Here is a 27,590-nt window from a genome sequence, read left to right on the forward strand (position 1 = left end):
GTTCAGCAGAGAAGGTACATAGAGATTCTGCTTTTACAGTCCATCTAGTACCTCCAAACATTATTGTGACTAACAGAACTCTTGGTTCCAAATGGTATGAAAAACAACCCAAACTTAGAAAAAAGTTACTTACTCAAGAAAATAGATCTGACTTCAGAAGTGGCTGGAGATAGGAAGTCACACAACATTTGTTGTTAACATCTGGTCTCGTCATTTGCTCTCTGAGTGATGGCTCAGTACTTTACTTCTTTATTTTGCTGAAATACACCCTTGAGTTCCTTTCTACAAAAGAATGCTTGGAGTATAAACTCTGAATTATCACACATCTGAAAATCTTTTATTTGGTCTTCATATTTGGCAGTGTCTTAGCTAAGCAGATTCTAGTTTGATTAGCATTTTATTTCAGAACTTTGAAAAATAGATCCATTGTTTTGCAGCATCTGATTGGCAATGACAGGTGTGTGGTCAGTCCAATTCTTGCTTCTTTCACATGATACTTTTTTTTCCTAAGGAAGAATATAAAATTTTATCTTTATAACCAGTATTATAGAATTTCACAATTACGTGTTTAGGTAAAATTCTTTTTATTTTATTTTATTTTTTTTTTGAGACAGAGTCTCTCTCTGTCGCCCAGGCTGGAGTGCAGTGGCGTGATCTCGGCTCACTGCAAGCTCCGCCTCCCGGGTTCACGCCATTCTCCTGCCTCAGCCTCTCCGAGTAGCTGGGACTACAGGCACCCGCCACCGCGCCCGGCTAATTTTTTTTTTTTTTTTTTTTTTTTAGTAGAGATGGGGTTTCACCGTGGTCTCGATCTCCTGACCTCGTGATCCGCCCGCCTCGGCCTCCCAAAGTGCTGGGATTACAAGTGTGAGCCACCGCGCCCGGCAGGTAAAAGTCTTTTCTCATATTTTGTGCTGGACATTTTGTGGGCCCTGAAAAATGTATTTTCTTTTACAGTTTGAGGAAATTCCCTTGCATTCATTCTGTAAGAACCTCTTCCCCTCTGCTTTCTTTGCCTTTTATTCCTCAAACTTCCTGAGTTTATATTTTATGTCTCTTAACTTTCCATTATATTATCCAACTTTGCCTTTCTGTTCTGAGAGGCTTCCTCAATTTTATTTCACAAAACCTATTTTGATTTAAATAAATCTTGATGATCATATTTTCAATACATTAGAGCATATTCATCAAGGTTCTTCAGAGAAAAGAACTAATGGGAGATAGGTAGGTAGGTAGATAGATAGATAGATAGATAGATAGATAGATAGATAGATAGATAGACAAATGATAGATAGATGTTAGATAGGTAGATAAGAGGAAACTTATTATGGGTTGGCTTATGCAATTATAGAGGTTAAAAGTGGGGAAGGGCCCTGGTGTAAGTTTCAGAGTCAGAAGGTCTGAGAACCAGGATCCTAGGGCAGGACAAGATAGATGTTCCAGCTCAAGAAGAGAGAGATAATCATCTTTCCTTTGCCCTTTTGTTCTATCTAGACCTTCAATAGATTGGGTGATTTCCACCCACATTGATAAGGACTGATCTTCTTTTCTCGATACTGATTCAAATGCTAATTTCTTCGAGGAACACCCTCAAAGATAAACTCAGAAATAATGTTTTACCCACTATCTGGGCATTCCTTATCCCAGCAAGTTGACACATGAACTTATCTATTACAAAAAGTTTTTTTGAAGGTTACATTTTTTAAACTTGGTCTCTAAATTGTGGCAATATCTTGTTGAATCTCACCGAGAATGCTAATTCAAACTTTTTGTTTGTTTGTTTTTTGAGACGGAGTCTCGCTCTGTCGCCCAGGCTGGGGTGCAGTGGTGAAATCTCGGCTCACTGCAAGCTCCGCCCCCCGTGTTTAAGCCATTCTCTTGCCTCAGCCTCTCCGAGTAGCTGGGACTACAGGTGTAATTTTTTGTATTTTTAGTAGAGACGGGATTTCACCGTGGTCTCGATCTCCTGACCTCGTGATCCGCCTGCCTCGGCCTCCCAAAGTGCTGGGATTACAGGCGTGAGCTGCCGCACCCGGCCCTAATTCAAACTTTTTAAGAGGCTTCTGTTCCCAGAATTATCTCTATGGTCATTTTGAAAATTTATTCAGCTTGCTTAAAAAATTGTTTTTTCTTTCATGTTTTGGGGTTTGATTCTTTTTCTTTTTAAAAAATATTATTCTTGTCTACTGATTCTTATTTTTGTTGCAGATTAAGAATGAGGTGAGACTGGAGAGATCCTGGTATACAGTTGGTGGGTTTAAGGATAAAGGTCAGAAAGCCATTAAACTGGAGGACTGGATTGACTTTGGTGCACTGACTCCCATACATGCTCCTAGGATAAATGCTTAGCTGCAGATTTGTTTTTTTGTTTTTTTTGTTTGTTTGTTTGTTTGTTTTGCATCCAGAGATGAAGAGTCCATGTATGGATTTCCAACCAGTTCTCTTTTTTCAGCCCCATCTCCCTTTCTTACCCTCAGTGGTAAATGCATCTCAAATATGGAACTGTTTCATGCTTCTGCCAGGCAAAATGATTCCTTTCTAGGTATGGTCCAGGCGGCTGCTATTTCTATTCTGCTTTATCCATTGATGATACTTCTTCAGTCTCTTCATTGTCATGTCAGAATCCTTTTCCTCCTTTACAATCAGCTTAGTGGAGTTTCCAAAGGCAAAGAGATCAATGTATATGTTCAGTATGGCATCTTAAACTGGAAATCTCTTCATCTGTTTTATAAAGAATTGGGGATATAACTCAGGATATTTATCCACTGCCCTTAATTATTGCCATAATTTGAGGTGAATTAAGTTCCCAGATGAACATCCCAAAGGATATCTTAGCCTCTCACTGCTTTGCCAACTATATCTCTAAGGACCTTCACTTCTTTCTTCTATCTCAGCTACTTACTTCTGTGACCATACCTTAGGCCTCGTTGTAACTTGAACTGAAATCTTGAATACAACCTGCTGCTATCTGGTAAAAACCTCTTTTATTTACCACCCTATTACTAGTTACTACTAGGACTCATACTTTGAACTCATCAAAATGTCCAGTTTCTTAGCCCATGTATTTTGTCCTTCCATCTTCAACTCCTCCTAGTTCCAGCTGGATCACACATGCCAATCACTGTGCCAATATATACCCTCCTCTGAGAGACCTAAACATGGGTCAATCAAACTGTGTTATAATGTAAGATTATCTGGGTTTATCCCATCCCTACCACTGATAAATTGTGGGACTTCAGGGAAGTTATTTAGATTTTCTGTGCATCCATGTCCTCATCTGTAAAATGAGGATAATAATAGTATGAATGTTCTGGGGATAAAAGGAGACAGCATGTGCAAGTGCTGAGAAAAAACGTCATGATCAATAAAAGTATTCAACATTGACTAGTAGTAGTAATATTCTCTACCTAAAAATGCTAGTGAAAAAACAATATGTGTTAACAAGTTATGTTAGTCTATAGGTGCTTACGCATTCTATTTATACTATTTAAACAGTCTTCTTGTTGGTTAACCACTTCCAAAAGGATGTAGTATTTCCCTATTTAATGACAACGAAGCACTGATTTATCTTCTGAGTCTTTGTGTCCTCAGCACTCAAAGAAATGGGTTGTGTCTCTGTTCTGTTTCTTTTCTAATCCCATTTTGATAGTTAACCCTTTGGGTCTCCAAGGAGCACTTGCCCTAATTATGATAGGATAATGAAACACTGACATCTAATTATAACATTTATGAAGGTAGTAGATACCAATCACAAACTGGGAGGCATGTGGCTTTATATTCTTCCTTATGTAACAATTGTGGTTTTAGAAAAGAGATCAGATTCAAAAAATAGTTTGAGCTATATCATTTCCCACTGATGCTATATTATGCCACTTCTTCCAGATCTATAACTATGTGATAGTTATTTTGAGCTTTGAAGACCTCAGGACTCTTTCTAGCTTGGAACTCAAAAATCTCTTTGATGAAGAGTATTTTGTTGAATCCTTTCATTTAAGCAAGTACCTGGAGGAAGAGCTTTTAACCCAGGCACTATACAAATAATTATCTGATTAATAGAACCCTATTAAAAAAAACTCTAAACAAACTAATATTTTGAACACAGTCCTTGTAGAGTGAAATTGTGTTCTTTGGAGATATGTGTAACAAAGTACTTTGAGGATGGGAATATCATTAATATTTTAGCCTTAATTATTTTACCCTCACAACCTTAAAGTGTCCCCCAATAGCAAATCAGTGAAATGCCAATTATAATTTAAAAAAAAAATTATCACTTTGGAATAAAACTTTAGGAAGTATCACAAAGAAGCAATGTAAGGTAGTAACACTGGGTCCTGTTAAAATCTTGGGCAAGTTACCCAGTTTTTCTAGGCTGTTTCCTAATCAGCAAAATGAGTTTTGGTATGGATCAAATGAAATAATGCATTAAATCACTTTGTAGATAACAGTAAACAATAAACGTTTATTGAATCTGAGGAATCAAATGGGTAGGATGTTAGGAGCTTTTAGGCTTTATAGAAGCAAATTTTTACTTTAAAGAGTATAAAATCAGGCTTATGTTTACTGCACTTGTATCCTTATTCCCCTTACTTGTAACTTGTCCTTAAATAATTTGTCATGGCTTTTGGTTAATAAACACATCTCTCTTTCATCTCCCCACCATAAAATAAAAAGATAACATCCTTATGCTCTCAGCATGGTCTTACCTTCAGACTCTAGAAATACACAGCTGGATGTGTTTTCTGGGAAAACATATAAATTAAAATCATTTTTGGCAGATATACATTGGCTACTAATAAATAGTTCTAGTAAGCTCTCCTCCTTATAACCTAAGAATTTATGTTATAGCTCACTTGTCCAGTGGGCTTACCAGAATGCACTCATATTCCAAAGTCAGCCTTACAAGGTCCCTCTCTGGAAAGAACTCAGTTGATGAGCCACTACTCTCCTAATTGTTGCCCTTACATTTTTACATGCCAAATCATCATCCTTTCTGGTTTTGCAGCATTTTAATAGACCCAGAGTTGCCTTCCGAGAAAAGTCTCAGTCCTAACAAAGGTTAGAACTAGCAAAGGTTGAACTAAGGATTACATGCATGTGGTATGTGTCCTTTCCAGTCCTCTTCCCAGGTCCATGCAGAAATCACCAACCAGTGAGAACACTCTTTCTACAGAACACAAACGCAGCTTCAGGCTGTTTCTGAACAAGAGCTTTAGGAAGCAAAAGGAAGCAAGTATGTAAGAACGCACCTGCCATGCTTGTACTAGAATTTAAGTTCCTTAAGGGCACAGACTGTGTCTGATTCATTTTTGTTTTCTCAACAAAAATGTTGATTGGGTGTTAACTAATTGTATAAAGCAGGAATAAGAGTCAGTTTCCTAAATGTTTTTAAAAAGTTAACAAAAGTATTTTCATTTTGACTCCAAAGTCAAAAAAGCTAATAAAGATGTTACAATATTTTAAAAATCCAAATTTTATGAGAGTTCTTGTCTGGATGAAAATTAGAATACATTCACATTATCTCAAACGAATGAACATGTGTGTCTCTATAAAAACAATACCTCCCTAAACCATGAAATCAGATGGAAAAACTCGACATCTTTATTTCTGCAGTCAGTCTCATTTTTCTTAAAACAGTTCAAACTAGTAAGAATTTTCCAGAAGTTACAGCTTGGCTCACCCCACCTTCTAAGGAAAAAACAAAAAAACTTAGACATTGTTTCACTTTCATCATTTCCAGCCCTTACTAATAGTTGCAATTTAAATGTATCTTAAAGCACTCCAACCTCTTCATAGAGCCTATTAAATGAGTATCTTGTGGACACCCACACACAGTCGTAGAATCCTAAGTGGTGCTCAGACCAGTCACATGTCAGTGCATTCTTAATTGCTAGAGCTAATATGCTCTCAGCATGGTCTTTTAATTGCACCCTAATAATTTATTATAGTTTCTCTCTACAATGTAAAATCTTGGAAATCACCCACTAAAAAGTGCCTGTGTACTCTGGGGCTTTGGCAGGCTAGGACAGAACTTCTGAGAACACGGTGTGTTCCAGAGAAGACAATCAATCTGAGAGGACTTACACAGAAACAGTTCATTCAGGACCTGGCTGCTGGCTTTTATCTCAGATCTGAGGATTTCACAATCACTTGGAGATACCTACAAGTGTATAGCACACCTTGGACATTACTCTTAATGATTACTTCAGTTTGTAAAGAGGTGACTCCACCAACAGCAAAGGAGAGGGCCCAGCCCCAGCCACCAGGAATACAGTTCTCTGCCAGTAAGCTCCTAATGACTCATTTTCCTCAACAGAATTTTCATAAGGCTGGAATTCAGGGAGGGATGTCTGGAGAATGTCTGAAACGAAGTTCACAAGCCACTGTCCTGCTCTTTGCTGGAGAAAGTGTCCCATGGTAGCCAGACAAGTTGACTAAGGCAAACAGCAACATGTTTTGGTAACATTTCCCATTCACCTTTCACGTCCAATCCAAGAAAGGTTGCCGTGAAGTGTTTTAATCAGGTTGGGAACATCATAAACTTCCAAAAAAGAAAACCATTAGTGGAAAAATTAAGGACACAGTAGGTTTAACAACTGTGTTTACGTGGAACCACAAAATCTATCCAAGTGAATTGCATTAAAACAGACAGAACACTCCAAGAAACTGTTGTATGTGTATTTTTTTTAATTCAGTCAACCATTTTACTAATCTGTCAAGATGACCAATTTCTTTGGAATTATGTAGATTTAGCCAAAATGAAATTGTACATAAGATTTACTTCTCTTTTCAGATGCTTTTTTGTTTATTTTTAAATCTTTATAATTACTAAATGTTCTCCTCTCTCAGAAGATATTCTGAGAGGAAAGCAAAAATACCACTCTTGTAAAGCCATTTCCATTCTTCCAAAGGTCTGCTGGTAAATTATTCTTACTGATCTTTCCATCTTTCTAGCCTGTGCATACACACCTAACCCATACTAAATTTCACCAGATGGCATTTTATTTCTTTAAAGTAAAGCAGCCGTGGGTTTAGACAGTTGAATTTTTAAACTTCTGTATTTACTGAAAGTGCATATGGTGCTATATGGACAAAGAAATTGTGCTGAAAGAAAAACATTTCTGTCTGCAATACCTCATAATCTTCCAGAGGAAAAAAAAGTGCAGTTATATGGTACATTTCTCACAAAATCTTATGTGGCTTCAATGTTCTTCCTCTGTTAAAAAGTAGATATATGTTTAATGTACAGACCTGCAAGTTTCATTATTTTAAATTCATCTTTTAGTGGCAAATAAAAATGTTATGCAAAACCCAATGACTTGCTAAAGCGATCCTTCAGTGAATTCTAGAAGAAAATGCAACATAAACCTGAACTGGTAAAAAAGAAAAAATAAAAACCTCTGTATGTCAACGTAAGCAGATGTTGGTGTAGAATTTACAAGGATGAGAAGGCTATAAAACCTCCCTTGAGTCACTCACAGTTCATTTGAGGGCCAAGAACGCCCCCAAAATCTGTTTCTAATTTTACAGAAATCTTTTGAAACTTGGCATGGTATTCAAAAGTCCGTGGAAAGAAAAAAACCTTGTCCTGGCTTCAGCTTCCAACTACAAAGACAGACTTGGTCCTTTTCAACGGTTTTCACAGATCCAGTGACCCACGCTCTGAAGACAGAATTAGCTAACTTTCAAAAACATCTGGAAAAATGAAGGTTAGTATAAGCAACCTCAAGTATTCTTTAGAAATTAGGGTTGGCTGGATTGAACGTGATCAGAGTTTTCTATTCTTTAGAAGGTGAGAATTTGTACATAAGTATTTACTTCCTGAATGGGTTGGGATTGGAAAATTGTTCTAAATATACTGTAGAAACATTTGTCCTTGCAGAGCTGGAAGAATTCCAGCAATTATAGCCGGATCAGTGGAAAACAATCAAAAGCTTTGTGGGGCGAGAGAAATAGGATTTAGGTGTAAACAAAATCTTGCCATTTCTACTATTTAGCAGGAACTGTGTGTATGCCTAATTCTCTTTATTTTATGTAGACTTGGGTAAAAATCGTATTTGGAGTTGCCACCTCTGCTGTGCTTGCCTTATTGGTGATGTGCATTGTCTTACGCCCTTCAAGAGGTAAGAACTTTCTCTGATTTGCTCTATCTGCCTAGAATAGCTTGGAAAATGTACTAATGCAAGATCACAAGTGGTTGAACATTTCCTAAGTGCTTATGTTCCAAAGTAAGTCTGTTATTTCTAAGAAGACATACAAGCTCACAGATATGTTGTTGTGCAAGACCAGAAATACTGAGGAATTTAAGGCATGGGTAGGAAGAGATTTACAGTGTTATTTCAGCAATAGAAAAACCTAAGAACTATGCTGCATCACCCCCACAACCCCCAAAAATATATGCTAAATACAAGCTTTGACAGGCCTTTAGAGACAACATTTTTAACTAACATTGCTTTTCATTATTAGGTTTGTCTCGTGGAAAGTAAAAATGAGTAAGAATGGAAAAGTTAAAACAGAATCTATGGACTTTTTTTATTACTAAATAGTCTTTCCAAAAATTTAGGGAGGAAGTTGAGAATACAGATCTCAGGAATAGCTGTATAGAAAAAGCAAAGTTGTTGTTTTCAATGTAGTAGCACTGCACATCAAATTAGAAAACCAAACATTGTTAAGCAAGCATTTTGATCAGTCATAAATTGGATCCTTTTACAAAAAAGGCTTAGATTGACATTGATCTCACTTTGCTAAAAATTGGAAGGTACTATGGGCTGATATCAGAGCTAGTTTAAATATAAAGTAGGACTATGTTGACAGATAATCCAGTGATATTAGGGAAATAGCTTTTTATGAAAATATTCATGAAGAGAAACTCAAGCTTCTGAAATGGAAAAAAAATCCAGTAATAACAGATCTTATGTCTTTGTGTCTAGGAAAGGGGAAAAATTTGTACTAATAAATACTAAAAGTTTATGATAACAAATGTGGGAAATATCTTGGTTAAAAGTTAACTGATAGTAAAGGAAGATTAATAAAATAACTTCAGCTAAACAATGTATGAGTCCTGAATGACTGTTGCTATTAAAAAGAACATAGAAAAATGTTTTGGAAAATTAAAAATAATCTTGAGATTTTCACAGAATTACAAAATAGAATAGGTTAACCCATAAGATGAAGTCAGCTGAGATCTTCAGTGTTAATTTCAGTCTTTGTTTCTGTTCTCTGCAAGCACAAGATTCTTCTTAGGCTGTTGAGAGGTATGTAGTGTGTATACATATCTTTCATAAATTTTCATGTTAAAATTGTTTTGAGACCCGTCTCTCAACTCAGTGGTCTTGGGGCCACATTTCCCTCATACTAGCAGTTGTCAAGCAGTGGATTAGTTCATATAGATCCTTTGAATGTTAATTCATTAAAAATTAGCTCCTGATTTTTAAAGAAACTCAACCTTGAAATTGATACTCTGCACTCTCAGAAATAAATGTTCTTGGAACAAAAGTTTGTTAATTTTATAGGGCACTTGCCTCCATGTCCATAGCGAAGGATGAATTTCACTATGGAATTCAAGCTATAATTTCTAATAATACATTATATTTACATATCTACAAATGATGTATAGAGAGATACACATACACAGATATTTGTGTGATCACATATAATCTCAATCCCTACCCTCTTTCCAAGTTTGGTTATGTATAGCTTACATATAAATATACATTGTAAATCATATACAGTATAAAAGTCCTATGTAATTTATAATACAATTATATTTTCAACTAACAGGAAAATTCTAAGAATAAAGTGATTTCTTGATAGGGTGAAATAATCAAATAAAACTCAAGTACTCAGTGAAATTTGAGTTCTCATTCAGAAATAGAAAAATCATAAATAAGGTGAGAACTGTTGTTTTTTGGTTCATTATATCATTCTCTTTCTGTTCTAAATTTGCTGAATAACTTCTTAGAATGTCAGCTAAACAGCTTGTGAATGGCACTAGTCATTCCCCTACTTTCCTGAGCAGGACCCAGGGAAGTCAGTGCCATGGGCAGCCCTGAAGTTAGGCGTGGTGGCCTCCTCCTAATTTTCCTCCTTTCTTCTCACATCTCACTCGTCAATCAATCATCTCCCGTCTGGAGTGCCAGGTCCAGTCCTCACTCTCACATCTGCCCAGTGCCTATGAGAATAGGATCTGAGATGGCAAGGCAGGAAAGGGAAGGAGGAAGGGGTAAAAAGAACAGAGAATTCAAAGCCAAGTGAGCTCCTACTTAGCCTCCTTCTCACACTTCATCAGAAATCCCATTACCTCACATCTGCCTTAGGTGCCCTCGTATCCTCAGCCCAGAATTTTATGCACCAGTGTATGAACTGTCTTCTTCTGAGAAACTTAAAGCCACACTCAGGAAACATTCATTCATTCATTTACATATTAGTGTATTAGTTCTACTAACTCCCTGCCCATCATCATGCCAGTTGCTGAGGATATGGAGGTGCAGCAGTTCTAGAATTCCCTCTGCAAGTTGGGGAGTAAGAATCCAGTGCTTTCTGCACCCAAAGATGCATGGTCAACACCACAGATACCCGAGAAGGATTTTTGTTATTTTACACCAGGTCTAAAGGAAAGAAAAAAGAGAAAGGCTCTTCCATCCCAGGAGAACCAGCCTCAGGATTAAAAGGGTTTAGGAATAATTAAACTGGATTGTAGGAACAAATATGAAATGTAGTAGTGAAATGAGAAAATCCATTTAGCTCACTTACAAAATATTAACTATAAGGAAAAACTTTTTTCAAAACTTGTAAAATACTCCCTTTTTGGTTTTGCCAAAGTGCGAAGCACACATGAATTTCTACCCCTTACTCCCAGGTTGTCCTTGCCTTCAGCTTACACCCCTTCAACTGACTCCTTTCCTCTCTCCTACCTCCATTCATTTTTTCTTTTGAGGTTTTTCTTCACAAGCATCACTCCTCTTCCTCTGTGAATATGCAACAAGGCTGAGAGTGGAAACTAAGCTCCTTGACTTCCCCTTATTTTTGTTCACCCCAAAGACAAACATACAGACCTTCTTGTTTCAAGAGATTTAACAGAGGTTACAAAAGCAAAAAACTAGAAGTGAAAAGTTACAGAGGTTGCGGAATTTTGCAGGTAAATTCTACACAAACTTGATTCATGATTTATATTTTCTGAATACCTGGACCATTCCTCCTTGGCTTATAGAAAGAAATTGTAGGAACTATTTGACCTTGTTTCAGATTCTTTTGAGTATAGAGTTCCCCACATGGTGATGAACAAATACTCAACAAATGTTAGTTATTATTTTTCTAAAATTTCTAACATGTAGTAAATACTTCATAAATGATAGCCAGAATTTTGTGTCTGTGTTCTCCATTGTTGAGAATATGTACTTCTACACTCAACAATAGCAACTATTCCATTCTGTGTGATGTATTTCAATTTCAAAAATGTCTTAATTCTGAGAGTAGACAGCCTTTATCCCAGAATATAATCCCTGTTCCTATCCCCAACTGTTTTGTTTTTAACCAAAAACAACAAATGTTTCAGAAACTTTTGTGTCTGAAGCACTCATACAGAACATTGATGGCTCTAGGGCAAAAGCAAAACAAAAGGAAAGAAGAAAGATATAAGAAGCTGAAGGGTGGAGGAATGGAGAATAAGGCTGAGTGAGAGTAAAAAAGGGAAGGGTGGGTGGCTGTGTTGGCTTATGGCTGTAATCCCAGAACGTCAGGAGGCCAAGACAGGAGGATTTCTTGAGCCCAGGAGTTTGAGACCAGGCTGGGCAACATGGTGGAACCCTTTCTCTATTAAAAAAAAATACAAAAATTAGCTGGGCTTGGTGGCATGCACCTGTAGTGCCAGCTATTTAGGAGCCTGAATATCAGAAAAGTGTTTGGGAAGTTCAGGAAACCAAAAGGAAACTGATAAGAGCTATGAGGCCAAAATCATTTAAACAAACGAACAAAGAGAATATGTATATACGTATGTAATTGTGATTCTACATACATACACACATAAATTTAATATGTAGTGATTATTTAGCTGAGTCTTGCCTTTTATAATGCATTGAAGAAAATACGTGAAGGCCACAGATAATTTGGATAGAACAGAGATCAGTATTTTTTAAGAAGAAGTATCATTTGGAAAGTCTGAATTTTAGTCAGAAATCCATTGTTGTTGTTATTATTAGTATTACTAATTAGTATTCTATTACTACTGTAACTTCAACAATCACCTTTGGTAAAATAAGATATGTGAGATAAGATCATCTTCAAAGGAGATATGAATATTAGTAGTAAAGTTAAAATATTTTCCCAGGACTAACATTCAGTCTATGAAACAGATTCCCTCAAACATCTTAAGAGTTTTAAGCTTATTTTTTCACTATTCTTATGGAGAAAATATGGTGAAGTCTAAAAGGTTAAGGAAAAGTTTCAGAAAGTTCATGAATATAAAAGAGCTTTTTAGTCAAGATAAAGAAATCAAGTTTGCAGTTTATAGTTCTCTAATCTGCACGTGAATTTTAAAATCACAGATGAATCTTGGCAAACTCCCTTTGAGTTTTGCCAAATTCTAAATAATTTAAAAAGAAGACCAAATCTTTGTATGGAGAGGCGTTTACCTGTCTCAGATTTCCAAAGCAAATTGAGTTACAAATTCGACGAGAACATCCAGTCATAGATATACTTGAAAACCAGATTCAAAAGTTTGAGCCAGAGGTGTGGAATCAGGACTAAAAGTTTTTAAGAACCACAGTCAAACTGAGCCATAAAATATAGCAATAATTGACAAATGGGATCTAATTAAACTAAAGAGCTTCTGTACAGCAAAAGAAACTAGCATTAGAGTGAACAGGCAACCTATGGAATGAGAGAAAATTTTTCCAATCTCTCCACCTGACAAAGGGTTAATATCCAGAATCTACAAAGAACTTAAACAAATTTACAAGAAAAAAAAAAAATCCCATCAAGAAGTGGGCAAAGGACATGAACAGACACTTCTCAAAAGAAGACATTTATGCAATCAACAAACATATGAAAAAAAGCTCAACATCACTGGTAATTAGACAAATGCAAATCAAAACCACAATGAGATACCATCTCATGCCAGTTAGAATGGTGATCATTAAAAAGTTAGGAAACAACAGATGCTGGAGAGGATGTGGAGAAATAGGAATGCTTTTACACTGTTGGTGCGAGTATAAATTAGTTCAACCATTGTGGAAGACAGTGTGGAGATTCCTCAAGGATCTAGAACCAGAAATACCATTTGACCCAGCAATCCCATTACTGGGCATATCCCCAAAGGATTATAAATCATTCTACTATAAAGACATATGCATATGCATGTTTATTGCAGCACTGTTCACAATAGCAAAAACTTGGAACCAACCCAAATGCCAATCAATGATAGACTGGATAAAGAAAGTGTGGCACATATACATCATGGAATACTATGCAGCCATGGGACATGCAGGGACATGGATGAAGCTGGAAACCATCATTCTCAGTAAACTAACACAGAAACAGAAAACTGGACACTGCATGTTCTCACTCATAAGTGGGAGTTGAACAATGAGAACACATGGACACAGAGAGGGGAATATCACACACAGGGGCCTGTTGAGGGGTGGGGGGACTAGGGGAGGGATAGCATTAGGAGAAATACCTAATGTAGATGACGGGTTGTTGGGTGCAGCAAACCACCATGGCACATATAATACCTATGTAACAAACCTGCACATCCTGCAAATGTATCCTAGAACTTAAAGTATAATAAAAAAATTGCAATAATTAATACAGTAGCATGTAATAAAACGACCTCCTCATAGGACAGTTAGTCAAATACTAACCAGTCTCTTTTTAATTTATTTCTCATTGCATAGAGAACCCAGAACTTATTTTTCATTTTCAGTATCCTTTTTAATTGACTAATATGCAGTAAGAATAACTTACAATATTTATTAATATTTATTCCCATTAATAATAAAAACAGTATTAGTATCAAAATTAAAATTTTAAATACAGGTTATGATTTATACTTGGTGGAAAAACAGATATGTTAGGACTTTTTAAGGAACAGGATATAACAATTGTATGTTAAAAAAGAAAACATCAGACAACAGGCTGGGCGTGGTGGTAATTGCAGCACTTTGGGAGGCTGAGATGAGGGATCACTTGAGGCCAGGAGTTCAAGACCAGCCTAGCCAACATGGGGAAACTCCCTCCCTACAAAAACACAAAAATTAGCAGTGGTGGCTGACACCTGTAACCTCTGCTACTCAGGAGGCTGAGGCAGAATTGCCTGAACCTGGGAGACAAGAGGTTGCAGTGAGCCGAGAGCGTGCCATTGCACTCCAGCCTGGGCAAGGGAGCAAGACTCTGTCTCCCCGCCACCCCACCAAAAACAAAATCAGAGAACAAATGAAATAGGCACATTGAAATAGGCACATAGAAAGATACTACCAATACTTAAGAAGAAACAGAAAACATGAATGGTGCTACAACACCGAAAAAGATTGAATTAGTCATTTAAAAACTTCCCACAAAAAGAAAAAAAAACCAAATCATAAAAACTTCCTAAGCTCAGATGGCTTCACCGACAAATTCTACCAAACATTTAAAGAATTATTACAAATTCTTCACAAACGTTTTCAAAAAATGAAAGAAAACACTTCCCAACTCATTCTATAAGGTATTACCCGCATTACTATAATGCCAAAACCAAAGATGTCACAAGAAGAGAAAATTATAAATCGATCTCTTATGAATATGGATGCAAAAATTTTCCACAAAATACCAGCATGCCAAATCCAGCAATATATAAAAAGGATTACACACCATGACAAATTGGTTGGTTTATCATTTGAAAATCAACCAATTAATTGAAAATCAATTAATATAATAAACTTTATTAATAGAAAAAAGGAAAAAAACCTCATAGTCATAATAGATACAGAAAAAGAATTTGACAAAATGCAGCACCCTTTCATGATAAAAACACTTAACGGATTAGGAGTAGGAGGAATTCCCCAACCTTATCAAAGACACCTACAAAAAAAAAACAAACCATAGCTAACATCACACTTACAGATGAAAGCTAATGTCACACTGTGTCCAGAATTGGTGCGTTCTTGGTCTTGCTGGCTTCAGGAGTGAAGCTGCAGACCTTCACGGTGAGTGTTACAGCTCATAAAGGCAGTATGGACCCAAAGAGTGAGCAGTAGCAAGATTTATTGCAAAGAGCAAAAGAACAAAGCTTCCACAGTGTGGAAGGGAACCCCAGCCGGGTGCCACTGCTGGCTCAGGCAGCCTGCTTTTATTCTCTTATCTAGCCCCACCCACATCCTGCTGATTGGTCCATTTTACATTGGTCTCTGTTTTACAGAGAGCTGATTGGTCTGTTTTGATAGGGTGCTGATTGGTGCGTTTACAATCCCTGAGCTAGACACAAAAGTTCTCCACCTCCCCACTAGATTAACTAGATACAGAGTGTCGATTGGTGTATTTACAAACCCTGAGCTAGATACAGGGTGCTGATTGGTGTGTTCACAAACCTTGAGCTAGACACAGAGAGCTGATTGGTGCACTCACAATCCCTTGGCTAGACACAAAAGTTCTCCAAGTCCCCACTAGCCTAAGGAGCCCTGCTGGCCTCACCCAGTGGCTCTCACACTGGACCCGCAGGTAGAGCTGCCTGCCAGTCCCGTGCCATGCATCCACACTCCTTAGCCCTTGGGCAGTCGATGGGACCGGGCGCCATGGAGCAGGGGGCAGCACTCATTGGGGAGGCTCAGGCCCTGCAGGAGCCCACGGCGGACGGGGAGGGGCGGGGGGATGACAGAGGGCAGGGAGGGGGACGGGGGGCAGGGGAGCGGAGGCGGGGGAGGCGTGGGGGCGGGGGGGAAGCAGGGAGACTTAGGCATGGCGGGCTGCAGGTCCCAAGCCCTGCCCCACAGGGAGGCAGCTAAGGCCCGCTGAGAAACAGAGCACAGAGCTGGTGGGCCAGCACTGCTGGACCCGGCGCACCCTCCGCAGCTGCTGGCCTGGCTGCTAAGCCCCTCACTGCCCGGGGCCACTCCGAGTGTGGGGCCCACCAAGCCCACTCCCACCTGGAACTCTAGCTGGCCTGCAAGCGTGGGGCGCAGCCCAGGTTCCCGTCCCTGCCTCTGCCTCCACACCTCCCAGCAAGCCGAGGGAGCCGGCTCCGGCCTTGGCCAGCCCAGAGAAGGGCTCCCATGGTGCAGCGGCGGGCTGAAGGGCTCTTCAAGTGCGGCCAGAATGGGTGCCCAGGCCAAGGAGGCACCCAGAGCGAGCGACGGCTGCGAGGGCTGCCAGCACGGTGTCACCTCTCAACACTGTTTTCCTGCTAAGATCAATAACAGGACTTGATATCCTCTCTCATCACTTCTGTTCAACATTTTATCAGTGGTTCTAGCCAAGGCAATTAGGCAAGAAAAAAATATATAAAGTATCCAGATTTGAAAGGAAGAAGTAAAACTCTTTCTACTGACAGATAACACAATCTTGTTTGTAGAAATCCTAAGGAATTCACTAAAAAACTATTAGAACTAACAATACAGTTCAGTAGTGTTGCAGGATACAAGATCCATGATAAAGATCAGTAGTATTTCTATACACTCTCAATGAGCAATCCAAAAAGATCTAAATAAGTGGAAAGACATCCCATGTTTATGGATCATAAAACAATATTTTTAAGATGGCAATACTGCCTAAATTTATCAACAGATTAAATGTAATCTCTATCCAAATCCTGGATAGCTTTCTTTTTTTGCAGAAAGTGACGAGCTGATCCTAAAATTCATACAAAAATGCAAGGGACCCAAAATAGCTAAAACAATATTGAAAAAGAATAATAAACTTAGAGGAATCACACTTCCTTATTTTAAAACTTATTTTAAAACTTACTACAAAGCTCCGTAATCAAGACAGTGTGTTACTGGCATAAGGATAGATATATAGATCAATGGAATAGAATTGAGTGTCCAGAAATAAAGCCTTTTACTTAGTTAATTGATTTTTGATGAGGATGCCAAGACAATTCAACGGGAAAAGTCTTTTCAACAAGTGATGATGAAACAATTGGATATCTATGTGCAAAAAAAGATGTTGGACCCAATTCCTCACACCATACACAAAAATTAACTCAAAATGGATCAAAGACTTAACTGTAAGAGCTGAAAACTATAAAACTCTTAAAACATACGGATACATTTTTATGTTTTTGAGTTAAGCAAATTTTCTAAGATATGACCAAAAATGCAAGAAACAAAAGAAAACATACGTAAATTGGACTTCATCAAAATTTAACATTTTAGGGTGGCCAAGAATACCATTTAAATAGTGAAAAGACTACCTAGAAAATGAGAAAAAAATTTACAAATATATATCCAATAAAGGCCATGCATCTAGAATATACAAAGAACTCTGGCAGCTCAATAATAAAAAGATAATTAACTCCATTAAAAAATGGACAAAGGACAGACATTTTGCTAAGGAAGATATACAAATACAAATGACTAATAAGCACATGAGTGATGCTCAATGCTATCAGTCATTGCAAAATGCAAAACAAAACCACAACAAAATACCAGGAATGAAATTGCAGAGGAGTAATTAGGCATCCGTTAAAGCCTAAAGATTGTGAAATGGCTTGTCCCTGGGGGTGCAGTAGGAATAGAGACAAGCAGTAGACAGGGTTGGCAGGCCTGGGTGTTGGTTAAGGAAGAGGAAGGTCAAGGATCACACCGAAATATTTGTATTGAGAAACTACATGAATGGTAGGTAGTGCCATTTACTTGGAGAAATTTAGAAGAGGAGCACAGAATTTTTTTTCTTAGCATTAAACATATTGATTTTGCTTGTGAGATATGTAAGTGGGGATTTTAAAGAGGAAGTTTAATATACGTGTCTGGAGTTCAAAAGACAATCCAGTGAAAGTCAGGTGTGGTAGTGGGGTCAGGGGGTGGGTCAGCCCAGGGATGTGTAGTAGAAACCTTGGGAGAATAAATGACCTAGGAAAGTTGCTCTTCCTCCAGTCCCATGTAGCAGCAGTAACAGCCGGGCCAAAATGTCAAGTAGAGATTAGAGGAAAATGAGCTGGCAAAGGAGACTGATGTCTTCAAAAATAAACAAGGCTTGCTTTCATCTTCAGGGTCACCAGAGGGTCATTTGCCACTTATGTTCTTACACATTAGGTTGATTATATCTTATCATCTTTGAAAGCCTTAGTTATCCAGAAAAATAAATGAACCCTAATTAAAATAATGTAACAACAATAAAATAACACACAAATGGGTTATTTTTTAAAAGCCCGGCAAATCCTTTGAATAACTTATGTTACTCAGTATTGTTCATAGAGAAAACCATGGAAAATTGCTGTTAGAGCTGAGACATTCTTCAAGTAGGCAGTAATAATAGTAGCAGTAAGTAGTAGTTTGTTTTTTTTTTTTTTTTTTTTTCGAGACAGAGTCTCGCTCTGTCGCCCAGGCTGGAGTGCAGTGGCGCGATCTCGGCTCACTGCAACCTCCGCCTCCCAGGTTCGCGCCATTCTCCTGCCTCAGCCTCTCTGAGTAGCTGGGACTACAGGCGCCCGCCACCACGCCCGGCTAGTTTTTTGTATTGTTAGTAGAGACGGGGTTTCACCGTGGTCTCGATCTCCTGACCTCGTGATCCGCCCGCCTCGGCCTCCCAAAGTGCTGGGATTACAAGCGTGAGCCACCGCGCCCGGCACAGTAAGTAGTTTTATAATAGCTAGCAACCTATTTGCTTTGAAAAAGCTCAAATTGCCTCACTTTCTCTTAACCTAGGTTTTGAGGTGTAATTATTCTACCTCTTTGTGTGTTGCTTGGTTCTTGCCTATTTTTGTGTTTGTTGTATGTTGTTGTTTTATTATGTGTACACTTACACTTTAATTATAGTATAGTGGCAAAGTATCTGAAACCAGATGCAACTGAATTTAAACCCCAGCTTTTCTATGTATTAGGCAAGTTAGCTCACCTTGCTAATTTTCATTTCCTAATCGTAAAATGGTGTCCACAAAAGTATTTAGCTCAGATGGCTGCTGTGAGGATTTAACAGGACTATACATGTAGAGTACTTGGTACATACAAGAACTTATAAATTATGACACTTTCTATTACTCATTTAAGCCGCCTCGTACTTTTTTTTTCAAAGTTGTCAGTCTTGTTCCAATTTGATCATATTAGCTTGTAAATAGTGTATTTCCCATCCTAATATTTCCTGTCCTTGCCCCTGTGGTGCTCACTGCAGAAACAAACAAAACCCAGTGTGATAATTGGAGATGATACCTCCCCACAGGTAGCACCTCTGCAGAGCCAGCAGGAAGACGGTGTTTTCCCTGAGAGCCCTAGTCCCTTTGCTTGGTATGACCTCATATGCATCAATTACAAATCAAGTGCAAAAGTGAGAACAAAAGAACCTGCCAGCCATTTGTATGCCACTTAATTTTCTCATTTGGCTTATGCTGAACATTAGAAATAACATCCAATGTCTCTGCTCTAACACCCATTTCTAATTTTTCAGTACTAGGCAATCAAATGGCAGAAACAGACACAGAAGTCTAATTGAAGCACAACGTTTTAAGAAAGAATTAAGAGAATAGTAAATCATTACTTGCTTGTGAATCATTTCTGTGAATTGTAATTTCTGGGATTCATAATTGAAATAATTTTCAGCTTTGCTTTAATAATTTGAAAATGCAAATAATTTAAAGCATAGTTAATTAGAGTGTTTAAGCAATGTATGAGTAACTATACTAAAGATGGGCCAAAACGAAGTTAAGGGCACTGGCAAAAATTAAGAGCTAATCAAGTAAGTGTTAACATATACAGAGGAGAGATATGCTTTCAGAATTCATGTTTACTTCTGTTCAACCGTTAGAATTTAAAAATTATAGATGTCAAAGCTAATCTTCCAAAATCATCAAATAATTACATTTAATATTAAAACATTATTTGGAAGGGGACATGAAAATTCATTTGTTGATCCAATAATTATTAATGGAATATTTTCTGGGTGACTAGAACATTTAGTGTATTTGGTGCTGTGGAGATATATTTTATACTGATTTACACACAGACACACACATACACAAATTCCAAACACTAGAAAATAATGACCCCAATGTTTTTTCCATAATCTCACTTAAGCCTAGTCTGGGGCAGAATCAATCCCCTTGCCTTTTGTCCACTTTTCCAGGTGTGGGAAAGGGAATATACTTAAAGAAGAGTGCATTTGAAGGCAATGAGCAAGGTCACTGAACAGGTGGACAAACATTAAAGGAGGCTATTTACATTCCTTGGAAGCCATGGTCAACACTCAGTTATCTGGAATCTCTTCTCCATGACATACGGATTGCTCTGCAGACCAGCCTCACCCACCTACCATGAGTTTGTAGTCAAGGAATGATTCCTATAGGCACAGGAGTGCATTGAGCAAAATAGATTCAGTGAAATCATTAAATTGAGATTTTGAACCTTTGCAGAAGAATCATCGAGGAGGCTGGGTGAAAACTGAAACTACCAGGACCCCACCCTCAGAGATTTGGATTCAGTAGGTTTGAGATAAGTACTAGGAATCTGTTTTTTATATAAGCACACTCCAAGGGGCTCCAAGGACCAAATTTTTATAAATATTTAAATGAAGGCAAAAGAGTCTACATATGAAATTTACAACATGTAATAGAGGGTAGAAAGGGCAGATATATTCTCGGGGGAATTATTCAAAACAAGCGAACACAAAATATGTCAAGTTGTTTTTTTTTTTATTCAGCAAATATTTATTGAGCTCCCATGCTATGTCAAGGACTGTCCTAGCAGCTGAACATATAATAGTGAGAAAAATCAATCACTGTTTCTACTTTTATGGGTGGAGACCTATGTCTTATACAATTCTTTGCGACATAAATATAGAGGTGAGAAAAAATTCATGTTCAATAAATTTAGATAAATGTTGAGAAAACAAAAACCCATATATACAAAGAATCAAAGCTTGGATTGAAAATTCTAAGTAATCTTTATGTTTTATTCTTATTCTAACATGTGACTTAATGCACCATCTCAAAGGAGACACATTACTTCACTGTGTTTATGAAAACTGTGTTTATGGTCATGTTTAGCAGGAAGAGAAGAATGCCTAATTTAAATTTCTCTGATTATATTGGGGATGAACTTAATGTACTCAGCCTGACATCAACATAATTACACTTTCCAAGCCCTGGATACATGACATATGATATGGTTTACGAAGCTAACGTGAGGTTAGGAGTAATCATCCCAGCCCAATCTGTGCCTGAAATCCATTCCCACATACATGTAGCTGGCTCATCTGGATATGTTATTCATACATCCACTCATCACTTCTTGGGTGATGGTGAGGATTATTCTCATTATGGCAATTAGTAGTACAATTAGTACATGCTTAAAATTGCTTTACAGATTCTTTGAGTCATATGCTACGTTCTCTGTATTGTTGGCATTTATAGCTACTATGCACTCATATAAAATTGATTACTAACTAGGAAGTAATATGAAATATAGTATCAAGTCCAACCTTCTTGGATAAACTAAATTAGAGGTTTAAAGGAATAAATAATTAATTCTTAGAATCTTTTTGAGAAATCTGATAAGATTAATGATACGAAAAGGAAAATGAGTAGGTATTTAAAAAGTAATTTGAAACTGTTGTTTTTTATGTTTTATTTATTCATTGTACAATATTAGTACAAATTGCACTTATGATTTTAATTGTAACAGTTCAGTTATGGAGCTAGGCAATAGACAAAATGTTCAAGTATAACTGATGAACTTCATTAAACTAGAATAAAAGTAAAGCTTAATTGTATATACTAATAGCCTTGTCTGGAACTGTGTTTCTCAAACTGTGGTTTTAGTAGATATTCCGAAGGAAAAATTCCCAGTGGACAAATCTGTTTGGGAAACATTGGTCTAAAATATTTATTTGAAAAATACTGATGAGTCACAATAATGCTGAAAGGTAACATGTATTGACTGCTACCGTGTGCCACACATAGAGCTAGATGTTTTAGTTGAATTATCTAACTTAATTTAGCCTTCTATGAAAATGAAGATTAATGATAGCTATAAATGTCTTATTTAAGCATAATACAAGTAAGGAAAATTATATGCAAAGATGCTTAAATAGGAAAAACTATGTCACCAGCCATAACTGAAGCATTATTTATACTTTTTAAAAAATAACTAAGGTTATATTCATTTATTGAATTAATATAAAAAACATTCTTTAAAAAAATTCTTATCTTGGTATTTACAGTAAATGGACTTAATATGTTTTTAAATTTTCCATCTAGATATTCAGGATTGTATAGGCACAAACTAAATGCGTCTCAAATGGAAAATAAGTTCCACTACAAATAGTGTTATAATTTTCCCTTTATTACATTAGAAATGGATTGCAACTTGCTCTTAGGAAAGTTAAAATTGAATTAAATACAATACTTGGCAATTATTTTAATGCTATTGTAGTAAATGATCTTTTATTCACTGAATGAGAATTACAAAATCAATGGTATGAATTCTACATAATACCATTTCATTAGACAGAAGATATTTCATTACAAATAACTGTATAGTGTACACAACCTTGTTTTGATGCACAGATAATACAGAAAGGTAATTATTTAAAAAATAGAATAACAATTCTATTAAGTATTCAGTGTCTAGTTGCAAAGGGGCTCACCAGCCGCTATTCTTACAGCCATGGAATAAGTTGCCGCAAATTAAGGAAAGAAATAAACTCATGGTCCTAATCAAATGCATGGAGCATACATGCATCAATGTAAATCAGTTAAAACAACAGAAGATGTTATTATTCCACTTTATTATTTTGCTCTTACTACATACATAGCAGAACATTAATATAACTACGAGGTTAATAGAGCAGGTTGAGTTTCAGATTTCAAAATCTAGCGTGGTATAGCTGGAAGAGATTGCCAACACCTTCTAGTCCAGTACCTCATAATATGAGTGAGCAAGCCTAGGCACCAGAGATCTACTTACCAAAAACCATGCAGGGAACTCAGAAAAGGCACACATCTCATCCAGCCAGCCACCCAACCAGCCATCCAGCCATCCAGCCAGCCTTCATTTCATGCCTTCATTCCATGCCTTCATTCGTTCAACAACTATTTATTAGATGCCTGTATGTGCTAGACACTTGGGATGTGCTATGAGAAAAACGAGACATGATTCCTGGCCTTATGGTAACTGATTTGATTATACAGAGGGAGGTGGGAAAACATTAAGCAAATAATCACTCAAATATACACATGATTACAAACCAAGACAAGTGTTCTAAAAGCAAGGAACATGCTCTATGGAAATTTGTAAAAGGAAACCTGATCTAAACCAGGGGGTCAGAAGGGGCTTCTCAGAGGAAGTATATAGCTTTTGGATTGAGCATTAAAGGAGAGAGACTAGAAAAGGCTGTAGACACCCTACAGAAAGAGTATTTGAGGAAAAGAAAGACTGGCTTGTTAGTGTCCAGAAAGTAATGAGAGAGGAGCAAGAAGAGCTGGCAGGGTAGACTGCCCCACACCAGCCAGTGTCTGTAGTCCATCCAGATCATCATTTGTGGTCCTTACTGGAAGAGTCATGGAGGGCTACGAGTTTTATAGCAGCATAAAGTTACAGCTCCCATCTTTGACAGTTTTGTTTTCACCTGGGCAAATACCAGATTCATAAATGGCATTCAAGGTATAGGATCTTCCTATCAGTTTTAGTGGCCTGTGGAAGGGTAAGGTGGGAGAGATGGAGAATGGCAATATGGATAAAAAAGGGCACTGGGCTTTGGTTGCCTTATTATCTGCCTGGTGTATCTGACTGCTTCAGGGCTCTGTAATGAATGTTTGTTCTGAGAATAAGATCATGTTTGAAAAACACAATGGTTTTGAAGTATTCAAATACAGATTGAATTTGTGATTTGTGAGCTACATTAGATTAGTTTTTCTACAGAAAACCCTCCACTCTTGGGATTTCTAAGATATTTTGTATAGATCAAGGGGTTTTCTTTTCTTTTGGTCTACTTTCTTTTTATAAAAATCCATAGTCAGTATGAGAACATTACCTAAATTCATGTCTCCCTTGAGATTTCTGAAGGTAAGCGTTCTGGCCGATCTCATTTGACCAACTGGGATGCTAAAATACACCATTGACAAACCAGTTGAAATCTGAACCAAACCTATGTGAGGAAATACAGTGAACTGCACAAGAGACTGGGATTTTAGCCAAACCCACATGGTCTGTAATCCCAGCTCTGCAAGGACTAGAGTTGTTGGAACCTCATCTCATCTTCTTTCTGGAAAACCTTGACAACTCTTCACTGCCTGAAGAATCATGCCCCAGCTGCTCTGCATGGCCTTCCTCTGTAATCTTCATCTTCCTCTACAGTTTCCAGCCAGTTTTCCCTTCCAGGCAGTGAAACTACCTCCCTAATTCTTAATTACCCTATCTACAAAAAAGGAGATACTACTATTGATAATAATAGTTATGATGATAGGAGTTCAACAACCACTTAGCAAATAGCAGATCTTATTATTATATAAGAAAGAACAGATGAAGGCCAGGCTTAGAATTTATTTGAGCTGTTAACCTTCTTTTTAATACGGATGTGTTTGCTCTTCCCCCAAAGTTCATAACTCTGAAGAAAATACAATGAGAGCACTCACACTGAAGGATATTTTAAATGGAACATTTTCTTATAAAACATTTTTTCCAAACTGGATTTCAGGTAAGTGTATTATTTATCTTTTAGGGGTTTTTTATGTATTTTGTTTGGTTTTTATTTTAGTGCTAATGCATCTCTATAGTAACTGAAGCCATATCAGCTGAAATGTACAAAAAGAACAATTATGTGAATGATTCAAGTGCTCAAAAAGCGCTTTTGACAAAACCATTCATACTGGATTTGCCCCATAGTAATGAGGCCAATAGGGTTTTAAACAGAAAAGGAAAAGTTGACAATGCATTGTTGAAATAATTTGAATGTCTGTAATCACTTTTGAGAATGGTAGGTACATTCCTAATTAGGAGAAGTCACAAAAATTTTACCAAAAGAGAAATTCCATTATTAATCTGGATAATCTGGAAAACAGACAAATCTCAATCTGACAATGAACCCTTTAAGGGTCATGAAATCGGTATTTTCATACAGCTTTTCAAAATAGGATGTTATAAAGCAAATCTAATCAAATAAATAGTGAGATCAACTAAATAGTCTGTGACATTTTAGTTGAGTATCTTAAGTGTCACTGGACAAAATGGAAATTTTTAATTTTTTCTCTTTAGAAAATAAAATTAATACAGTGAGTTTTAAGTTGAACCAAACACAACCTAAATGTAATTTATTACTGCAAAAGAAATATACATTTCAAACTAGGTTATCCCCTTTGTAACCCAGAGAAAACAAAACTGTGTTCCTAAGCACCCTGAATCGGCTAAAATAGGGCTGCTGTTTGCAAATGTGGCAACTTCGTGTGAAGTAGAACAAAGCATTCTACCTTCTTCCTCTACCACCAACTTACTATTTTACACATCACAGAGCAATACTGGACAGAGAGGAAAAACAAAGTAGGTCTGTGAAATAGGAGAGGTTTCTTTCGTTAGGAACGTATTTCATGTTAAGAGAGATCATTTAAATTTTGTTTTCTTTCTTGTTTAAAGGACAAGAATATCTTCATCAATCTGCAGATAACAATATAGTACTTTATAATATTGAAACAGGACAATCATATACCATTTTGAGTAATAGAACCATGGTATGTATCCAACATAATCTTCCCCCTCAGAAACCTTTGCCCACTCTTCATTGACCAAGAAACAGAGTTCAAAGTCTTAGCACCTGATCTGGATGCAACTTGCCTTCCCAGCTCCATACTCCACTAGAGTCTTCCCGTTCTGTCTGCTAGTCCCATTAGACTACTGTCTTTGACTTCTTCTAATCACCTAGCATCTTTCCTCCTCTTTGAATATAGTATAGCATAAGATAGGAGTTAAGAACTCAGTCCTTAGTGTCGGGCCAATTGAGGTTCAAATCCTGGCTCAGTCCCTTGCTAGTTGTGAAACCTTAGGTAAGGGGTTTCACTACACCAATCTTACTATGCCTCAGTGTTTTCCTTGGTAAAGTGGGAATAATAACACCTCTTTTGGTTAATAAAATAATTAAATGAAATAACATTTGCAAGTGCTGAGGGCAGTGCCTAACATAGAGTAAGTGCTTAATAAGTGGTAGCTATAAAGTATAGGCACTTAACTGTTCTGTCCCCTGGGCTCCCAGTCCGCCAGCTTTCTCCACCCTGAAAAACCTACTAATCTTTTAAAACCAAGTTTAGATAATACTCTCTTTCTCTTTGCAATCAATAACCTTCTCATTTGAATTTAATTATTTCTTTCTTAATAATTTTGCAATGCTATATTGAATCTCTTTTATAGAACATTATAATTTGTAGTATGTTACTCCTTAACAAGTTTATAAGTTTCTTGAAATCACAAAGTATATACTATCTCTTGCATCCTTCTCCCATAGTATCTAGTAAATTTCTTTGAATTATAGTTAAGTTACACAAATTATTTTTTTCAATTGTATTGAAAGTCTATGTATGTAGGAGTATGTTAATAATATAATATTCTTTTAAAACTACAAATTTACATGGCTCTTTGTTATCTTTTCTGTATTCTAATCAACCTCTTCATAATTTCAGAAAAGTGTGAATGCTTCAAATTACGGCTTATCACCTGATCGGCAATTTGTATATCTAGAAAGTGATTATTCAAAGGTATCAACTATTTAATTTGATTATATCCAATTATATCTCCTACTAATCCACAAGGTGGTTTAAAAAAGTGAGAGAAAGCAAGAGTCTGTCTTTATCTCTAAATATTCAGGCTCTGGTCACCAATAATCTTCAGCAAGACATGTTTCAATCTTATGGAGCTTGTTTGTTTTAAGTGTGAAAGCGCTTTAAGAAACAGAGTCCAAAATAATACTTGCATCATTCATTAACAACAGCATAAACATACTTAACAAGAAAACGAAGAGCTTTGTTCAAGAAGAATTATAAGCTAAATATTCTTATTCATTTTTTTCAGTTATTATTTTTAAGACTATACTCAAAGAAAGGCAAGCAATTTGCAGCAAAAAATACATGTTGAATGAAATTCTCTTTACCCAATTTTAAAGGGTACAATTAGAATGAATTATCCAGGTGCAGGGTAATCCTTATAGGCTGTGGAAATCATTGTGGTTTTACTTCAATACAGGTAAAACATGAAGGGAACATTTCTGGGATAGAGTATGCAAAGATAAGCTTTTTATGTTAGGAAATTTCTTTGGGTATGCTTTTTATGGAGTGAGGGTTGAATCACTGCTGAGATTAGTTCTGGAACTTGCACAAACGGCACAAAAGTCCACAGTAAGACTCTTTAAATGAAGACTCATTTGGAATTGAAACATATTCTTCCTAGTGCCTTGTGAAAGTAGTCCTTTTATAATTCTGAACTTTGAATTGG

The 27,590-nt window shown here is 36.9% G+C and overlaps 1 protein-coding gene across 2 annotated transcripts in view; it reads left to right on the forward strand.

The window, feature by feature from the left end:
• The first annotated feature begins 7,582 nt into the window (after positions 1–7,582).
• FAP (fibroblast activation protein alpha) overlaps positions 7,583–27,590 on the forward strand; it is a 73,239-nt gene continuing 53,231 nt past the window's right edge. Inside the window, exons 1-5 of one of the 2 annotated variants that reach the window (XM_032755561.2) lie at positions 7,583–7,706; positions 8,036–8,120; positions 24,715–24,813; positions 25,746–25,840; positions 26,783–26,857. In XM_032755561.2, coding sequence (XP_032611452.1) covers positions 7,701–7,706; positions 8,036–8,120; positions 24,715–24,813; positions 25,746–25,840; positions 26,783–26,857 — 360 coding nt within the window. In that variant the 5' untranslated portion in view covers positions 7,583–7,700. The remainder of the gene's footprint in view (positions 7,707–8,035; positions 8,121–24,714; positions 24,814–25,745; positions 25,841–26,782; positions 26,858–27,590) is intronic. The other variant, XM_032755562.2, reaches the window with a different exon arrangement.

The sequence above is a fragment of the Hylobates moloch genome, unplaced genomic scaffold, assembly GCF_009828535.3.
Source record: "Hylobates moloch isolate HMO894 unplaced genomic scaffold, HMol_V3 SCAFFOLD_1, whole genome shotgun sequence".
NCBI classification, from domain to species: domain Eukaryota; kingdom Metazoa; phylum Chordata; class Mammalia; order Primates; family Hylobatidae; genus Hylobates; species Hylobates moloch.